This window comes from Mangifera indica, chromosome 7, assembly GCF_011075055.1.
Source record: "Mangifera indica cultivar Alphonso chromosome 7, CATAS_Mindica_2.1, whole genome shotgun sequence".
Taxonomy (NCBI): domain Eukaryota; kingdom Viridiplantae; phylum Streptophyta; class Magnoliopsida; order Sapindales; family Anacardiaceae; genus Mangifera; species Mangifera indica.
The window spans coordinates 13,800,077-13,818,840 of NC_058143.1; the positions used below are offsets into that span (position 1 = coordinate 13,800,077).

At 34.6% G+C, this 18,764-nt stretch overlaps 2 protein-coding genes across 6 annotated transcripts; both read right to left on the reverse strand.

The window, feature by feature from the left end:
* Positions 1–840: 840 nt before the first annotated feature.
* On the reverse strand, positions 841–11,214 carry LOC123221136 (sucrose nonfermenting 4-like protein). Of its 4 annotated transcripts, none has more exons than XM_044643852.1 (14): positions 10,286–11,214; positions 10,007–10,094; positions 9,602–9,778; positions 7,248–7,355; positions 7,093–7,152; positions 6,802–6,891; positions 5,986–6,120; positions 4,954–5,098; positions 4,713–4,886; positions 3,567–3,630; positions 3,401–3,470; positions 3,033–3,147; positions 2,847–2,894; positions 841–2,191 (listed from the first exon to the last, which is right to left on the reverse strand). In XM_044643852.1, the coding sequence occupies exons 1-14, from the start codon at positions 10,405–10,407 to the stop codon at positions 2,118–2,120; spliced, it is 1,470 nt and encodes a 489-aa protein (XP_044499787.1). In that variant the 5' UTR covers positions 10,408–11,214; the 3' UTR covers positions 841–2,117. The 4 variants fall into 4 exon arrangements, with proteins under 4 accessions (XP_044499787.1, XP_044499789.1, XP_044499790.1 ...); XM_044643854.1 differs by having other exon boundaries at positions 841–2,196; positions 10,286–11,213; XM_044643855.1 differs by having other exon boundaries at positions 2,074–2,231; positions 10,286–11,213.
* Positions 11,215–13,053: 1,839 nt separating this feature from the next.
* Positions 13,054–16,635, reverse strand: LOC123221641 (mevalonate kinase-like). Of its 2 annotated transcripts, none has more exons than XM_044644511.1 (5): positions 16,318–16,635; positions 15,434–15,677; positions 15,099–15,352; positions 13,999–14,412; positions 13,054–13,348 (listed from the first exon to the last, which is right to left on the reverse strand). In XM_044644511.1, exons 1-5 carry the CDS (start codon positions 16,448–16,450, stop codon positions 13,230–13,232), a joined length of 1,164 nt encoding a protein of 387 aa, XP_044500446.1. In that variant the 5' UTR covers positions 16,451–16,635; the 3' UTR covers positions 13,054–13,229. The 2 variants fall into 2 exon arrangements, with proteins under 2 accessions (XP_044500446.1, XP_044500447.1); XM_044644512.1 differs by lacking the exon at positions 16,318–16,635 and adding an exon at positions 15,998–16,016.
* Positions 16,636–18,764: the final 2,129 nt, after the last annotated feature.

Sequence of the window (18,764 nt, forward strand, 5' to 3'; positions counted from 1 at the left end):
GACATATGATCAAGATTAAAAATGGCTAAATGATAAAGTTTAGGAATTTAAGTTGTTAAATAGTCATGCATGAAGGGTGTATGTTGATTTATCTCAAGTTAGAAGATAAATTGGATAATATGTCATATTAAGTATTATTAAGTGATAAACGACCGTTTCTTAAAGGTAAATGACTGTTTCAATGAGTTTTTTGTTTGAAAATACACTTAAATGGTATATTTTCACACAATTTGAGCAATACTATCCATGATTAAATATCCCAAAAAACTGATTTTATATATTTTGGCTTCTAGAGATTGATTCTGATGAGAGAGAAGCATTTTCCGACATCAAACTCTTCAAGCGGGCTCTAAGTAAGTAGGAGGATTAATTCTTTGGGTGTTTCAGCTCTGAATGATGAAATATGTGGATAAATATAACTTGTGATTGGAGTTGTGATATTGTTGGTGTTAATAGGGTCAGAATTGATATTTGTGTAATATAAATTATCTGTTGGAATGTTATATTGCATGTATATAAATATAGTGTAATGGATTTGCATGATGAGTGAGTATCATTGGTGTTCCTAATATGTTGTTTATATATATATATATATATATATATATATATATATATATATATATATATATATATATATATATATATGAGCATGTGTGTATATAAAATAATCCAGAGATGTTTAAATGGTAGAGAGGTGTGTTATAGTGTTGTTTGGGTAATGGAATTCCCACTAAAATAGATGTGATCTATCACTCCAAACACAATGGAATGGTTGTTTCAAGAACCAGAATAGTCATGCATCAATGTAGATTAGGGTTTCGTTATACAAGCAAACAATTGTACAAGAAAGATGCATGATCATTTGTCTATTAGGATAGAGATGTTCATACTCGATGGTCAGTCATACAAAGGATATGTGCAATCAGTCCAGCTTGATTGTAGGAAATTCTAGTATATACTCCCTTGAATTGCTCCACCCTGATCAAGGAGATTTTATCCTCATTATTGCAGGTTTGAAGATATGGTAGAACCTGAAAAGTGCCAGCTCAAATATATTAACTGCTCCCATGCCACCGGGCTACTCACGTCCAGCTTGCCCAGTCCATGCACTTTGCTCATATTTCTCATGGCAGACACTCTCCCAAGCCAACCAGCCTTGTCTAAGTTGTGTAAGATCTCAAACTAACACCCAGACATGCTCCACTCCAAAGCATGTTGATATATTGGCATCCTCGACCAATTGTCACAAATAGTTATGCACAACTCTTACTATGTAGTGTCACCAGTCTTGGTCAAACCTATCGCACATTTGGCTATGTCTTTGGTCTCGAAAATAAAGGTGTGATAGCTAGCTCCCAACACTCAACATTTTATACTTCCTAAAGATTCTAGAGTAGATTCAGTCGACACTATGTTAAGGCTGAGAGAAACTACCTAGCAGGTCCTCAGGCACAATCGAGAAAGGGTTCAATAAAGGATATATGACAATGACTGGCCAAAGGAGGATTGATCGACAATTCTAGATAGGAGATTAAGTCCATGTGAAATTACAACTTATAGACTGGATTCATAAGGGAAACCATAAACTGCAACCTATAGTTCTTTGGACGATTCCAGGAAGTAATTGGAAAGGTGGCTTACAAACTCAAATTGTCAGCTGAAACAGCTATTCTTGATGTGCTTCATGTGTCCTTGTTAGGCCAATGCATGCTTGGGCACAAGCTTCTTCTCTACTACCGCACTATGTCCAATCTGACCAACTCACTCTACAGACTATCCTTCATCAGAATTTGGTTAAGGGAATGCTCCTACAGTCAATTACTAATGCAATAGCAAGTGAAACCAGCTGAAACAACTACATGGTAGTTAGTAGATGAAATCCAAGGCAAGTCTCCTACATTCTCCCTTGAAGACAAGGAACCTAGAGAAAAGAGAAACTGATGCAGACTGAAACAGTAGAATTTGAATGTCACGAGAAAAGTTGAAGATAAACTTAAGAAGAAGAAAACGTTGCATTTCATTTAAATAATGAATGATACATTGTCATTTTATTCATTCAATTAAATTGTAAAATTAAAGTCAAATCTGATGTCTCGACTGAACATCTGCCAATTTCGTTAAAGAAGTGAAGGGAAAAATAATATTCTTTTTCCAACTCTCTTTGTTTTCTCCATTTTCAACAGCTCCAACACTGCACTGCAACATATATCCTCCAAATTTTCAAAAATACCCTAAAAGTATTATATTTGTCACAAAAAGAAAAAAAAAACCGTGGCCTTCCAATGGTAAAAGGTTAGGAGGAAACAAAAGCCATGCAAGAACAAAATGATACAGAGAGGGATAAAGATCCTTCCATTAAACAGAGAAGCTAAAATTGAATTACCTGCCACTTTCTACATACGCCCATCTGCAGCATAGGGTGCTGCTCTCTCTCTCTCTCTCTCTCTATATATATATATATATATTTTACCTCATTTTTTCTGTTAGCTAGGACTAGACAAACATGGCAACTGCTCTAGGGCAGCCATTGGGTTATAAAAATGAAAAGTAAAATGAAATTGAATGCCCAAAATATACACATTCTCTTTTGCTCTTCGAAATTTCTACTCTAAAATTGGGCAGGGCTCAGACGCATCACATGCAGTGGCCCATCCGATCAAAGATGCACAAGAAAAAAGCATACCATTCATGCAAGACAGGGAGGGAGGGAGGGAGGGCTTTGCCTATAAAGAAGGGCAATGAAGTGCCATAAAGATTCACAGCAAAGCCCTTTGTACAAAATGGTTGAGGACATTCCAGCTAAACACCCAGCAAGAACCTAAACACATCACTTAATGAGATGATACCTTCTACACGCTTGCTGCCAGCCTCAACGATAATAAGTCTCCTCACACCTGAAACCAAACAAGAATTGAACAAACCTGTGAGTACCAATTAACTGAAAGGAAATGGAAAATTTTGAGTGAACAGCTGTAAGAACTGTTTATGAAAAAAAACAAACAAAATGGTTAAAATAAGAAAAAAAAATGCACCAGGATTTGTCAGCCGCTCCATCACTTTATGTAAAGGATCAGATCGCAAACACATTTGACATCTCTGTCCGTTGAAGCCATATGAAGGATTTGCATCTTGTCCCAATTGCAACGCCTACAAGAGTAAAGAAAGGCAAAGAACAACACTTAGTATCCTAATAGAAGATTCATATATGTGTATTTAATATGAATTAAGAGATGTGTTGAATATCAGTTTTGTTGATTAAGCCGAGGTTTGTTTATCTGTGATTGAAATTGCACAAACATTCTTTATAGTTTTCTAGTTCTTTAATCCATTAGAAAACACCCAACAATAGTACAACCACATGCCTTTTAACGTGCAGTCTCATAATGAAATCCAGCTATACCTGATGAATACTCATTTCCTCGAGTTGTCTCTGAGCATAAACTCTATCTTTGGCCAAAGCAGTGATATCACTGTCAAGGAAGATGAAACATTTATTTTAAAATATACATGCATATTAAGCATCAATGCAATTGGGAGGGTGGAAAGGGTGGGGAAAATAATATTACCTTCGTGAATATATATCCACCAACGAGTCATTATCATCCACAATGGGTATCGAACTGACTTCAGCTGCACAGGATGTCAAGGCACAAGATAACCAAGTCAGTATGAAACATAATATATTAAGATAGTTATATTGCATGCACCAGATTTCTAATCTAACAGTTGAAATAGGCTAATATAATCACAAAGGGGAGAAATTAAGAAAGAATTCCAACCGTTTAATTAACCCTAAAGTATATTTTAGATAGGAACAGAACAGTGGTGAGAGAAAAGGGAACTAAACTAGTGGATAAATTATTCTAAGTGATCAGATCATCCCTTGAGGAGACAAACACAAACTATACAAGCAAGTGAAAAAAAAAATCTACAAACACTGCAAAAGAGAAGTTTTCTTTGCTAGAGCAATACAATGAAAACAACTCCAACTTTGGAACAAAAACCAATTGGAATCAAATCAAAACCCATCCACTTAATATGAATAATAAACCTAAAGTTTTTGCACATCTATTGTAGGAAAAATTCATCTATCTCACATATCAGTTCATCACATCCTCACAAAGCATGGAAACAATGCCCTTCACGTTAAGATGTTTTTACAATAGCACTTTCTAGATTAAAATAAACAAAGGGCAGAGTTAGAATTCTTTTTTTGGTCCAACAAATACAAAATCCCTAATCATGTTATCCACAATCCTCCTCTTAGCTTAGCATGTCCTTCCGAAAATGTTGAAGAAATTAATTCATTAAAACCTCCCATATTTATATATAAAGTTCTCTTGAAGAGTCAGTAAAACAGAAAAAAATAAAGACAATAGGACACATGTTCAAATGAAAGCTAACTAACTGTGTTGAGAAATTTAGGAACACAAAAAAGAAAGAAGGAAACTCTTCAAAAGATGAACAACAGACTTCATTTGGAAGATTCATTGTTTATTGACTTCCCTCACAACAATTAAAAAGACTGTGCAAGGGATGTCATGATGTGTCAGTGAAGATAAAGTGCCATGACCAATTGAAAGATGAGAAGAAAACAGCTACAGGAATAAAGCAGATATGCATGCTTAAATATACTTAATAAAGCCTGATTATATTTTTAATTAAAAAAGGGTAAAAAACTAAGCATATAGTTCAAAAGCAGAGAACAATACCTTGAACCAATAAAGATAGGGCAGAACCAAGCGAAGCGTTTGGTCTCAACATTGCGAATGGCCGCCCATTTGATTGCCCAATTGGTGGTACCCATGTACCCAAACGGATTGAAGATATTGGTTGTTGAAGAATGGGCAATGAGCTAGAAGAATATTTAAAATGCCGACATATGCCTGAAGATCAGGTTCATATCAGTAATGAATCACATTCCTTTAACCAAATAATTAAGAAAAGGCTTACATTTTAGTATTCCAGACAGAGATGCAAGATGTAATAGCTGTGGGAAAGAACCATCCGGTGATGCTGAATTGATAATGGGAACTGTGGCCACCTTGTTTTGCAAAATTTTCAAAGCGACTTCCTTCATAGAATCATATGGACCAGCCTGCACATTTGGATCATAAATATTACAGCAGTGATTCAATTATGCCAAACACTTCCACTTTAGACAAAAATGGTGCTCTATCATAAATCAATAGCAGAATATTTCATGATAAACTTCATATTTGATGAAAGATTATCTTAAGTATACAAGCTTGAATGATAAATTAATCAAGAATATGAATCAAAGCTTATGCATTTTATACAAAAATCTTAGGAGACAGAGGGATGAATGGTCTTAAAGAATAAATAGATTAGCTACAGTACAAACAAGGTATTTCATAATTGACATGATAGTAGATTTCAATATGATTTCTAGAATTCCAATGAAGATACCGACACTTCCTTAATGTTAAAAAAGACACCCAATCTAAGCACAATAGTTTATTAGAGAGGCAAGCAATGCAAAAGTAAATGCCAACAATCTCCAAACAGGCAACTTTTTCTACATAATAATCACTATAAGTATTAAGGGCTCTTCCAGAAACAGTCAACTATCTACAGAAAAAATAAAATCAGACCACTTAAATAGGAGTTCATCCTGTTGATTTTCTGTGAAGGGTCAAAACCATTTCTCTCCCTGTAAACAACATGCATAGCAAGTGAGGTGCCCAGAATCTTTGGTGCTTAAAGATTTTCCAGACACGAATAAATGAGTAGTTTCTATTCAATGAACATTTACCGAAGCCTTTGCATGTGAAATTCTGATAAGCATCTGTCATAGATGTTCACAATTAGAACACCATCTAGCTAATATGACGCTATTATCTACCTTCACAAACTATCTGAACAAAGCTAAACCCAAAAAAAAAAAAAAACCAGAGAAACAGAGATTACAGATTCATCTGCAGTGCAATAAAATTTAGGAGAGGCATCAGAGGAAGCACTCACATGGACAAAAGGTTTAGGATGTGTAAAACCATTGCCTTCAATTTGTCGATTAAGAACGGTTTTCCCTTCTTTCCAAGCTGCAATGGTATGTGTCTCTAATTCTTCCTCCGTTAAATTTGATCCATTAGTCCCTAACTGAATTTTTACAAGGGTATACATGATATGCAAACTCTAGCAACATGAAAATAACATATATGACAAAGAAATCACCTCCATGAATTTAAGAGTCACAAAGATAGTGAACATTCAGATTGTGGGTTTTGGTGTCTTTGTGAGTACACAGTTTATCCCCATTTGGGTAGACAAAACTCTAGGCATCAGGCATTCTAAAAGACATTCCACACAAGTAAATAACAGGCAACAATCATTTGGCCTATGGAAAAAAGTCACAACAGTTGCAAAAAATATTTCAAGATTACATATTTCAATATTTGTTTAAATGCTATCCACAAAGTTGGTGGGAAAAGGAGATCCAACAAAACTATAGAGGTTTTTGCAGACATGAGTCACTCTAAAAGTAGTTTTCAGAAGCAATTTTAACTATTTAAACTGGAGGCAGACTCCCTGATTGCCCATACCCACAAGTCAGCAGCAGTAAAACTACAACCTTAATTTCATTGTCTATCATTGGTAATGTCCATCCTACTATACAAGTGTTTAGCACTTTAGCTAGTGTACTATATAGATACAGCATTGCCACCTACATTGAAAATCATAGCACAATTCAACAGATGTAAACATCAACCACTGCCCTAAATGTTATTGCAGCATAGATATCATTTGAAAGCAATGCCAAATATTTCACTCTGTACTCACCTCTCTTAAGATCAGGATGAAGTCCAATGCAGTAAGAACTCCAACAAATTGACCTCTGCAGAAGTCCCAAAGAGGAGCCACAGGGACTCCCTGCAACAAATATATACATTAGAACTCTATGAAAGCAATAAACACAAATTACCAAATAAATAGCACAATAGGCTACCATAAAGAAACAGATCTTGCGAGAGAAAGGAGATGAAGCAGTCTACAAATTACTATATTCTCTGTTCACAACTGTGATAATTGGGAGGATGTGCCTAGGCATCTCTATGGGTAAAAGAGATTCACCTGTTCATAGAGAATATGAAATGCTTGTTTCACAGGTAGATTGACATCCAAGGAAATAACCTGCAACATGAGATCTGTTATGATCCTTACAAAAAAGGTTCAAAACAACCAACTTACTACAGAAGCAGTTCATAAAGAGGGTAAAGTTTTCAAACCTTGCCTGACTCGGGAAGCAACTCATATACGGTATGTGTAGACAAAAATACAGATATGCGCTGACGAGAGACCCCTAAAACAGCCTCTGAGATTTGTGCAGCAGCATCCTGCAAAAGAACAAATGAAATTTGACCTTATGTATGTTGCAAGATAAAAAAGGTGAAATAAACTAATAAAAATTGTAACAGAAGCAACTCTATCCATTTTTATCAGTCTTTCTGAATTAATGCTTTATATTAGTCCAATATAAAATCAAAACAGAAACTGCAAAGATTAGTGATATCATCTTCACAACCCTTAATTTCACCAACTTGGTGTTTTCTCTAGTCAGAGATCAGGTCAGCTAAAGCAAGCAAACTGTTAAGTATCATCCTAAATTGTGAAACCTCATGCCACCATTCTCCAAACTCGTTATCATCATTCTTTATTTATTAATGACCTTCTGATGCTATAGCATGGTTAGAGAAATATTCTCCTAGAAACTGAAGGCCAAAGCCATGGATCTCACAACAAACAAAAGGCCTCTTTAGTAAAAGGAAAAATATCCTTTTTGTTATTCTAAACTTCAAGTGCTCCTGGTCCCCTTTTATATATGCAAGGGCAATGGTATTTTGGTAATTTTTATTAACGTTCACATATTCGCCTGAGAGCTTTTAGAGTTCACTGACAAGAATATTAGTGACTTTTTGTGAATCATTGAGAGTAAATTTCTTAACACTTTTCTGTTTACTCACCAAAGCTCAATGTACCATCAAAAGACAATGTTAAGGTATTGTTTGCTGTGGTAGTCACAGCAACCAATTACTTCACATTTTTTTCGAAATTTTCATTGACCAGCAAACTTATTTAGAAAGCCTAATCAAATATCAGAACTGAGATCTGACTAACTTTCCCACACAAAGAAGGCTGATGGGAATCTAATTACAAAAGTCTACCATCGCAGGCCCAAAGGTAAGAATCCAGAAAGCCGCCCAGATGGTGAGGATGTTAGCCCAGCTGAGAGCAAAAAGGAAGACCAAATGGGTGAGGGCAGACTGGACAGTTCACCAAAGCAGCTGAAATCAGTTGAAGTTTCCTTTCCAGAATTCAGAGAAGAATCCTTAGTGGTGGGGTCCATTGACGGTTAGAAGGCTGCGCATATATGGGGAAACGCTTGGAGTAGTGGGGGGAATTTTTTCTTTACTGGGAATTTTGTTGTTAGAGAAGAGTTATTGACTGGAGAGGGCTGGCTCTCAAAACCCAGCTTAGTTTCTGTTCAATTTCATTTGTTTTGTTATTACTTTTGTGTGGATCCTTGTTTCTTTTGGTGAACTGTTTTAGCAGACTGAACAAATTTCTGAAGTTATTGCTACATTACGAATATGAAATGAAACACTAATTCTGCTCTATTCAATTACATTGCAAAACTGTTCAAATTCAGACACTGATGGAAAAGCCACTGAGAATGAAAATATAACTATTCTGTTCTTTTTTTTTCCTTGCCTGTGAGTGAATGTTGGGTGATGATGATGGAGTGTAGTTGGAAAGAAATTGGGCTACTGAATCTGTAGAAAGAGGCTGTGTCTGGAATCTGCTGGGGAGCTGTTGAAGCGGCTGGAACCATCAGCTAGGAGGATAGTTGGCCAATCTTACAGGTTTGCAACAAAGGCTAAGAACTGTTCAAGGCCTTTGTGATGGTCAATAGGGCGGTTGTGGTGAAATGAAGGATTACATATCAGGCTACAAGTGCCATTATATTTCTGGTGGACAAATCATCAAACTATCAGACACAAGGGAAGGCTTCATTTCTCTTTTGCTTTTTCCAAATATATATCCTTTCCTTACAAATGAAATTAAATATCAGCAAGGAAAGTTCCAAATCATCACAAACTGCCATACAGTAAGCAAATAACTGGACCACATCTACCTAGAGAATGAACAAGACATAATAAAGTGAAAATTCTTGCATAAGTATATTCATGAAAAAGTTAGCATCAACTGTGGTCCCAGAGCCAGGTACTGGTCGGGTTCTGTTAATGCTATCTTAACTAACATTTATTACTTTATACGAATTAATTTCTCTTAGTCTCCAATATAAGTACACACACTTGGCAACTAGCTCCCTTTGGGACATATAGGTGTATATCTAACATTAAGATGTTATGACAAATTAGGGCTGAATCCTCCAACATAGTCTATCAAAGGTTCATACATCCTAAAATATGGCAACTCAGTAACCCTCTTAACCAAAATGGAAAGATAGCTGCACTTATATAAAGTAACTAGTGACTCAAGAAATAAAAGGGTAAGATTTACAGATCTCATGAACCAACAAGAAATCAGCATATTGACCAAGTATGAAAGAGTCCCTTACCGGACGCAAAATAACATCATCTACCTCCATGTTACCAGGTATCTCAGGGATTGAGGCCGTAAAAACCATGGTGTTCGGTTCTGCAGGTACAAGGACGGTATTCACTACCCCATAATTCCCACTTACATAGGGCTGTTCCTCAACATGATGCCATTCGCCATCAACACAGAATTTATACTGCATAGAAATGTACATAAATATCTGTATCAAAGTTTAAAAAATACTTTAATCACCCCAATTCAAAGATTGAGCTGAAAAAATAATCTAAACTACAAATAAACATTCATCTGATACACGCTAGCCCTCTTGGCCTCTTCATTCACAATAAAACCAATGCAAATATATATTAGTAATAAATAAGTTTAATACTTCATTTTAGGATCTAACAACATTTAGCTGATTAACCTGGTGGGATCCTGGCGGTAACCTGCAAATGATCTGAAACACATTAGGACATCCTTCCAATGGTGACATGGGCATATGTTCTAACCACCTGCATTAAAATTTCCACCGGAACCATATCAGATACTTTCAGTAACTAACAAACTCAGAAAATTAATTAAAAAACACCACATAGCATAATATCAATCAGCCAATATTTAAACAGCTAATAATATAGAAACCATTTAGAATATAAATTACGTAATCATAAGCAAGCAAGATCGTTTAGTTTCATTCACTTACCCAGAAAAAGAGCCACTGAGAAGCACCCTTGTCCCTCCGTGTGGCCACATAAACCGAACCGGAATCAAAGTACCCACAACCCCACTATTTTCATGCCCACTGCCTGGACCAGGCCTAAACATTTCGTTCTAAACTTAAATTGAATTCTTATCTACACATAAACAAATCAGAATCCACCAAATGCAAATTTCAACGCAACCCCACTTGAATTCTTCTCCACAAAAACTCAAATCAATGAACTATTGTCTTCCTCCAATACATCTTCAAATCAGAATGACTCAAGATCCCAATAGTTTTTTTATGGTTTGTTGCTATACAAAGCAGGGATCCTCTACAAGTAAGCAGAGGACCCCTTGATGTTTACACATGCAAACTTTGATTTATCAAAATAAAAACCCTAAACCCTAAATTTCTAATAGCAAATATAACTCGACACTAAAGCACTAAACTTTGATCACAAACCTACACAATCCTCCACATGCAGCATCAATTCAATTCAAAACTGCCAATTTTAGCCAATCCAGGTCAACATATCAATCCAAAAGTCAATAAATCAGACTGCCCATAAAACCCCCTAAAACATCCAAATATAAATTAAAATTAAATAAAAACCCGTCCTCTGATCTGGCCCTAGAAAGAGATTTTTTTTTAAAATTATAAACTGAATCTAATGCCAAAGACCTAAAATGGACAAAACGCAGTGGGTTTCGTACTGATTTCGAAAAATGAGACAACGGGGTCAAAAAGTGAGCCCTAAATCGACAGAAAAGAAAATTACAAAAAGGAACCGAATTTGGTAGAATTTGAGAGAGATAAAAGCTGAAATAAAGTGGGCGATGGAGATTGGATCTTTAAAGAAAGGTGAAATGAGAGCAGAATTTCAAACATTAAAGAAGCTAAGTGAAGAAAAAGAAGAGGGGAAGAAAACAACGCAACACAAGCCAGTCTACTATAAGACGAATACTCGCAGTGCGGCAAAAATGAATGCCACGTGTCGGATTATGAGAGAGGTTGTACTTTTTATTTCCATTTTTGCCTAAGCATACAAAATCTTATATGGTACCAAAAAGGCAAAAAGTTTAAACATTAACCGTTTAATCTGGATAAAAATGAATAATCTGTTTGTGAAATTTGGTTAGGGACATAAATTAATTAATGGGTAATTAATAAAGGCCAAAGGACTTAATACCTCTCAAAGTTGATTGCATTTTTATACAGAGTAGATGGGATAATAAAAATAATTAAAATAATAATAATTATTAAAATATTTAATTATGATAATATACCTGAAATGAAAAAAAAATTTAATATTAAGATAATATATTTTATTAGGATATTATATTTAAGATAATATATATTTTAATTTTAGTTATATTTTCATAAACAAATATTCTTTTCTCATTATATATTAGCATCATTATCAACAAATCCTAATTTTAGTTGTAAACTTCTCTCTTCACTTGTTTCTTGTTATAGTCAATTAAGATGTTATTGCCAAGATGTTGACATTCACAAGCAAGACTGCTAATGACTTGACGCTATAGTAATAATTTGATTCGTATTTGCTCTCGCATTGGAGATGAATCTCTTTCTCTCACATAGCTCAAGCTTTCGTTTGCTAAAGTTGACAGACTAACAAACACCTTTCTCTCTCACCTTTCACAAAATCGAGTTTGTTTATTCTCAAAATCATTTTTATTATTATCATCATCATCATCATCATCTAATCCTATCAATTTCATGCGAATGTCTACCAAGTTAATACAGCTTTTGGGCATCGCAAAACAACATTCACTCATGTTGTCATTGTCGTTAAGCTCTAACTTGAAACGGGCCAAGCAACAGTATTTGTCATATCCAGCAAGCTTTAACATCATGCAGGCAGAGTTATTGAATCTATCATGCCAGACTAGCTCAACAATGTCTATCATTCTGTCATACACGTGCATATCTATGCTTCTATCATATGCAACACTAGGCCAGTATTTGACATCTATATTTGAAACTGAAATATGAGATATGCAATGCTTAAGAAGCTTATCAGGCCAAGCATCATCAGAGTATTACTCTTAAATTCTGGTTTTCCTCAAATCTCACATTCAATACCTTAGAATAAGTTGATTAGATATAGTAATGAAATTGACTTCCAAAAATTTATCCGGAATGTTTACAATCTTATGAGAACTATCAAGAAAGATTTCCTTCATCACCCAAAAGACAACATTCATAATTGATCCAATAAGTGTGTTAAGGTTCTATCAGGCATAAATGCATCGATACATGATATTCGTATTTGATGGCAAAAATTTGTAGTTGAGGGATTAGAGAGACAAGATTTTGGGATATCCGTGTAAAAAACTGTGAAACAGAGTTCAAGAAGAATGTAAGAGCTACAAACTAAACATCAATCCCATGCATTCGAAAAACATGTGGAACTATCAAACTGGTGCACAATGTAAGAGTTAGCTTGCAATTGCATGGGCGAAAGAACATGTAATGGAAAGTCCTATACTAACTCAGCAGTACTACAATATTCTCCCTGGATTTTTATTAGGAAACCATGTCTGTAAAGCATGCACCAATCTGAATATTGATACTGTTATTACTTACATATCTTAAGCAAGAAAAATGAAAAAATTTTATACACAAGTGTTAAAATGCTGCTTCTAATAGAAGAATAACGTGTATCAATTCATGCAAAAATTTACCGCTGTATTTGTGTTACTTGTTAAGGAGATGATAAAATATCCATTTGGAAAAGTGAGAAAGGGAGAACAGACTCATCTCATAAGTGAAGTGGTAAAGAAGATTAGAAATACAACAGCCAGCCTAATCTACAAATCAAACTGGAAGAACAGAAAAGGTTATAACCTTAGATCTTACATTATCATGCGATTATTTGATGACAACAATAGATGTTTTCGTGATCTATGCACTGCTTCTGTCAGGACAACTCACTAAAGCAAACTTCAACACCTTTTCCACCAATTCCAACAACAAAACACTGGAATCCGTATGACTCCAACTCTGCCATCACTTTATCAACAATTTTTCCAGATAACACTGATTATAGGGGTCAAGGTTACATAAGAAAAATATTACAGTGAAGACATAGATATTGTTACATGAGACAGCATTTTGGTTCAAACCTGCATTGTGAAGAAATAGAATGAGTTTCAATGTCAAAAAATTGCCTACATAATGCAAGTTCACATCCCTAAATTCATCGATATCATACCTTTATTGAAAACCAATCCGAGATTTACCTCTACGGGGTCACGCAGAATTTTTTGAAGAAATTCAAAGTGATTTTATTCCCAATACAATCCATTCCAAAACTCAAATGAAGTCAAAAGTTTTTAAAGGCAGAATACTAGCCAATGAAAGTTGCATTAACAAGCAACAGAATAGGAGAGGCCAAGGAAAATAAAATACATGAAAGAAAGAAGATGAAAAGAAGAAACTATGTCGCAAAGTATTTTTTAAGCATTAAAAGGAAATGTGAATGCATACATGGGATGTATGTGACTTGACGACCAGAAAAATAAGGAAAGTTTTGCACATGTAGTAAGAAATTAATGTTGTTGGATAACATGCCTATTATCATAACAAATAGAGACAAGAAACTACTAACAAAAAAAAAAAAAAGAAGAGGGAGAATATCACATAAATATGAGGTAGATAAAATTATACTGAATATAAAGAGAGGATACACGCTGGCAACAGTGTAAGCACACAGCCCCCACCCCCAGCTCCAGTCAACTTGGAAGGTAATTTGTATTTCAATGTTGTACGAAGAATGGTTTCTACAGAAGCATGGCTGACCCCCATACATTGGAGCAAACCTTGATTCATTTCCATCAACTCTTGTAACCTCTCTTCCTTCTCAGTCGTGGAGAGCTCATCAGGAGTAGGTGACTCAATAAGGGTAGACAGTTCCTTGCCAATAGAGTCAACAGCATTAAACACAAAACCCATGGCAGCAGGGTGCCTCAAGGTTCTATCCGAAACACCAGCAACTAATGCCTTAGTGTTTCTCCCAACTTTAGTGTCAGTAATAAGCATCTTCAGTGGCATATTGGACTTGATGCGTGTCAGATTACCTGACCTGAACTTGATAATGTTGCCTGTTGCATAAACAAAGTAGTTGCAAAAATGTCTAATACAGCACTATCTTGCATAAAGGAGAAGCAAACTCTTCCATAAATTTAGAGTACAGAGCACTTGTATTTGATTGAACATCACAGATGATATTCTCCAGTCCTATTTCCTCCGAATTCAGCAGGAGGTAGTGGGTATTTGTGGGGGAAAGAAGACAAAATTCTTTGAATTTTTAAAATCATATCAATGTTATTTTGACTTATATAAATATAACCAACAACCACATGCTTTCAGCTGTAGACCTGATTAATCACCAGAAATAGGCAAAACACACGCATCCTCTTTAATGGATTTTTTTTTACACTAACAAGTTACTCATTCCAAGTTAGTGCTAGCCTCCTTTTGCACAGCATCATTATTTGAGCTGATATCAACGAGAAATAGAAGAATAACTAATCAACAGTAAAACAATATTGTACATCACATTTGGGACCTATATACTGGAGTCCTTACATGCTCCCGTTGATGGTAAATTTCTGACATTATCACTATCTTTAAAATTGTCTTGTATTGTTCTGAAAACCTACCTTATACTAGTTAATTGGAGCTTTAAACACCAAAGCCTACTCCGTTTAAACAAGTGCGCAGGCGCAGCCATCAAATATGGACAATTGTACAAATTTATTTAGAGTCGTTCACAAAGATTACATACCATATGTGCTGACTGTGTTGTCAAGTCCGGATGGCTTTCCATGAATTATCTTCTCACCTTCAAAAGCCCATTTATTTAATAGATCAAGATCACTGTCCCCGTATGCGAGCCATCCTTGCTGATTCTTATCTAAACTCACAGAATCTGAGTATGCCAATAAAGTAGCTGTCAGTGAGACACAAAATGCAGCTGATGAGCCCAGACCTGCACCAACTGGGAGGTCAGATGTAACAATCACTGTGGCGGGCTTAAACCTGACACATAAAAGAAACACTATTAGACACCAACATTACAAAAGAAATCAGTCAACACCAAGTGTGACTCTGGATGCATACCCTTGAATAGAGGTGTACAACCAGAGAAAAGCAGACACTCCAGTAGCAAGTCCGATTTTAGCCTCAGGAAAGTTTTGTTCTTCAATCAGAGCTGCAATACATCTAACAGCTTCTGTTGAGCATGAAGTGGGTGTTGACGGGAAAGGACCACCCAAGTGAGAAAGTGTTTCTCTAATTCTTCCAACTGACCATGAAAATTCTAATCCCACACTTTTCAGAGACAGGTTCAGCATATCATCATTCTCTATGTAAGACAGAACACATGTATATTTTACCATTACAGCAATATTAGAGAAGACAATAGCATTAATATAAATTACAAAAGCACAATATTGATTCAAAAATCTCCGATTGAGACCCAACTAGCCATGTCATTTTATTTCAGGCAACCATGAAACTATCAGGTTATTAATCCTCACTTCGTAACTTTTGACAAACTGTAATACCTCACTTGCTTCTCAGAACTGATTTCTAAACTTCAATCATCAGCAGAAAACCCAATAGCTTTATTTTACTTTAAAAAATCAGATTATCCATTTAAATAAAAAGCAAGAGGATACTTACAGCATGAAATAGAAAAGTGAAGCCGAAAAAAGTTACTACAAAACCTGAAAAAGGTTACATAAGATCACCATTTAAGAGGAATCTCAAATCAATTTTCGAAAAGATCTTTTTTTTTTCCTAGCCAATTCAACAAACATACAAATCCAAAGCAAAAATCTCCACATCTTCGCATTATATCAAAAGGGTTCCAATCACCAATTTAAGCAGTCCCAAATCCACCCAATTCATACACACGAACCTTTACACACTGAACTCAGAAACACAGAACCAAAATAAATAAAAAACAAATACCAAGAATTTTAAATACAAAAAGCATGTACCAGAATCAGAATGAAAACGAATAGAGCAAAGAGTACAGAGGTCAATGCTGGCAGCTACGGCAGTTGACCCATGAACCACAGCATGCTCTCCAGCGAGTATAATTTTCCCAGGAGCTCTAGCTTTGATCTCCATTATTGATTTACTAAATATATTTATAAATGACGTGTAAAAGATTTCTTGCAGAGTATGTTGGTTAATGAAGAAAGGTTCAAAGTGGGTGATACTTAATAGGTAGATAACTCAGCAACTCAAAGTAAGTCTCGATGGAAAACCCAACGTAGATTCCTGTTTTTGTTTGTCTTTTTCTTTATTCATTGTTGGTTGCAACTGTAATCGGTGCACCAAACTTTCTATATATATATATATATATATATATATATATATATATTTCTTTTTTACTCTTATTCATAAATAAGATTGGAAATTTCTTTCTTAAGTTGGCTTTTGTCAATTCATTTCGATGATGAAACTAATAAAAATGGAATCTGCATTTGAGCGATTACAAAAATGTTTAAAAACAAATTGAGCACAAGGGTTCGTTTGAGTAGATAAGCTTTGAAATCTTTAGATGATAGAATTGGGCTCGAGACTTGATAATATTACGTTAAATCCAACCTTTAATTATCTTATAGATCCAATTGTTATATCTCAGGTTTTATCTATCCAGTTAATTGGCCTAGTTAATAAAAATTCATTAAATTATGTAAAACCATGAATAAAAAAACCTTGTATATAGATTTAGCCATTGATAAAACAGTGAATGAAGAATGGCACCATACATGATTCAAAGTATTCCTGAATCAACAGCTATAGGCAACATGACATCAAATCAATCAAAAATAGTTTGAAATTCAAATAACTCTAAAGTCAATTTGAAAATGGAGAAGAGTAAAGATGACATGGGACTTTGTTAACCTTTTTCCATATATATTTATATGTATTTGTTTTTCTAGGAATCTGGGGGAGATTGGTGCCTGTTTTGCCAAATCTGTGGGTCATAATTAGATTTTTCAATACAGGGTTTTGATGTATTAACTCAAATCTTGGGGACGAGTTTGGATAATATCAAAAGTAAAGGGTTTTCATGCATTTATAATATTATCTTGACTTTTAATATATAAATTTCATTACACTCTATTTTTATTAAATTTTAAATTACATTATTCTAATTTTTATTTATTTAAACCACAAAGTAGAGTTACATTAGTGCTTATTGTAAATAGAAACCAATTTTAATATCAAATTGTCAATGATCAAGCAGTTGAAGAACAGTACAAATGTTGCATTTAATTGGGGTCTTATAATACGAACGCCATTCAAAAGTCTGTCTAATATATATTTTTCATAATGATAGGAATAATTATTAAGCCAAAAGACTTATTCCCATTGAAGGTTTGTTGTATTCCTAAATTAGTACTAATTAAGTATTAAAAATTCAAACTTCTATTCATAAACTGTTAAAACTAATAAAATCAATTAATTTCAAGGTTAAAACCATCATTTAATCATTGATATATTATAAATATGAAAACATTCACTATTTTTTCTCTTAATTTAGAAAACTAATAATTTTCCCTTTTGATTTGAAAAACTAACAACTTTCCTCTATAGTTAAACTTTGAAATGTTACATTTTCTCTCTTAGGGTTTCTTTTTTTTCTTCTCATTTTTCAAAGTTGTCTGTGTCAGTTTCTCTCTCTCTCCCTTTTTCAATGTCATCTCCTTCGAGCTTCTCTCTCCCTTCCCTTTCTCGACGCCATCTCCTTTAAGCTTCTCTCTCCCTTTCCTTTTTCGACGCCATCTCCTTCATGCTTCTCTCTCTCTCTCTCTCTCCATTTTCGATGCCATCTCCAAATGATTACTTCGTCCGAAGATGGCATTGAAAAAAGTGAAGAAAAGAAAAAAACTCTAAAAGGGAAGATGGCATTGTATTCCTAAATTAGTATTCGTTAAGTATTAAAAATTCAAACTCTTATTCATGAACTGTTAAAACTAATAAAATTAATTACTTTCAAGGTTAAAATCATCATTTAATCATAGATATATTATAAATAAAAAAACATTCAACATTTTCCCCCCTTAATTTAGAAAACTAATAATTTTTCCCTTTAATTTGGAAAACTAATAATTTTCCCTTAGATTTAAATTTTGAAATGGTACATTTTCTCCTTTAGGGTTTCTTTCTTTTCTTCCCCTTTTTCAGAGTTGTCTCTGGTCGGTTTCTCTCTCTCTCCCTTTTTCAATGTCATCTCCTTCGAGCTTCTCTCTTCCTTCCCTTTTTCAATGCCATCTCCTTCATGCTTCTCCCTCTCTTCCCATTTTTGACGCATTCTCCAAACGATTGCTTTGTTCGGAGATGGCATTGAAAAAAGTGAAGAAAAGAAAAAAACTCTAAGAGGAAAAATGTAATATTTCAAAGTTAATCCTGAAGATTATTATTAGTTTTT

Excerpts from the sequence above, each read along its gene's own strand:
- LOC123221641 (XM_044644511.1), bottom strand. The coding sequence starts at position 16,450 with ATGGAGATCAAAGCTAGAGCTCCTGGGAAAATTATACTCGCTGGAGAG. Across the intron at positions 15,353-15,433 it reads TTGTACACCTCTATTCAAGG|GTTTAAGCCCGCCACAGTGA; the intron begins GTATGCATCCAG and ends TTTATGTGTCAG. Across the intron at positions 13,349-13,998 it reads GCTTACACTGTTGCCAGCGT|TGTTATCTGGAAAAATTGTT; the intron begins GTATCCTCTCTT and ends CCCTATAATCAG.
- LOC123221136 (XM_044643852.1), bottom strand. The coding sequence starts at position 10,407 with ATGTTTAGGCCTGGTCCAGGCAGTGGGCATGAAAATAGTGGGGTTGTG. Across the intron at positions 10,095-10,285 it reads CTCAGTGGCTCTTTTTCTGG|GTGGTTAGAACATATGCCCA; the intron begins GTAAGTGAATGA and ends ATTTTAATGCAG. Across the intron at positions 3,631-4,712 it reads CCTATCTTTATTGGTTCAAG|CTGAAGTCAGTTCGATACCC; the intron begins GTATTGTTCTCT and ends CATCCTGTGCAG.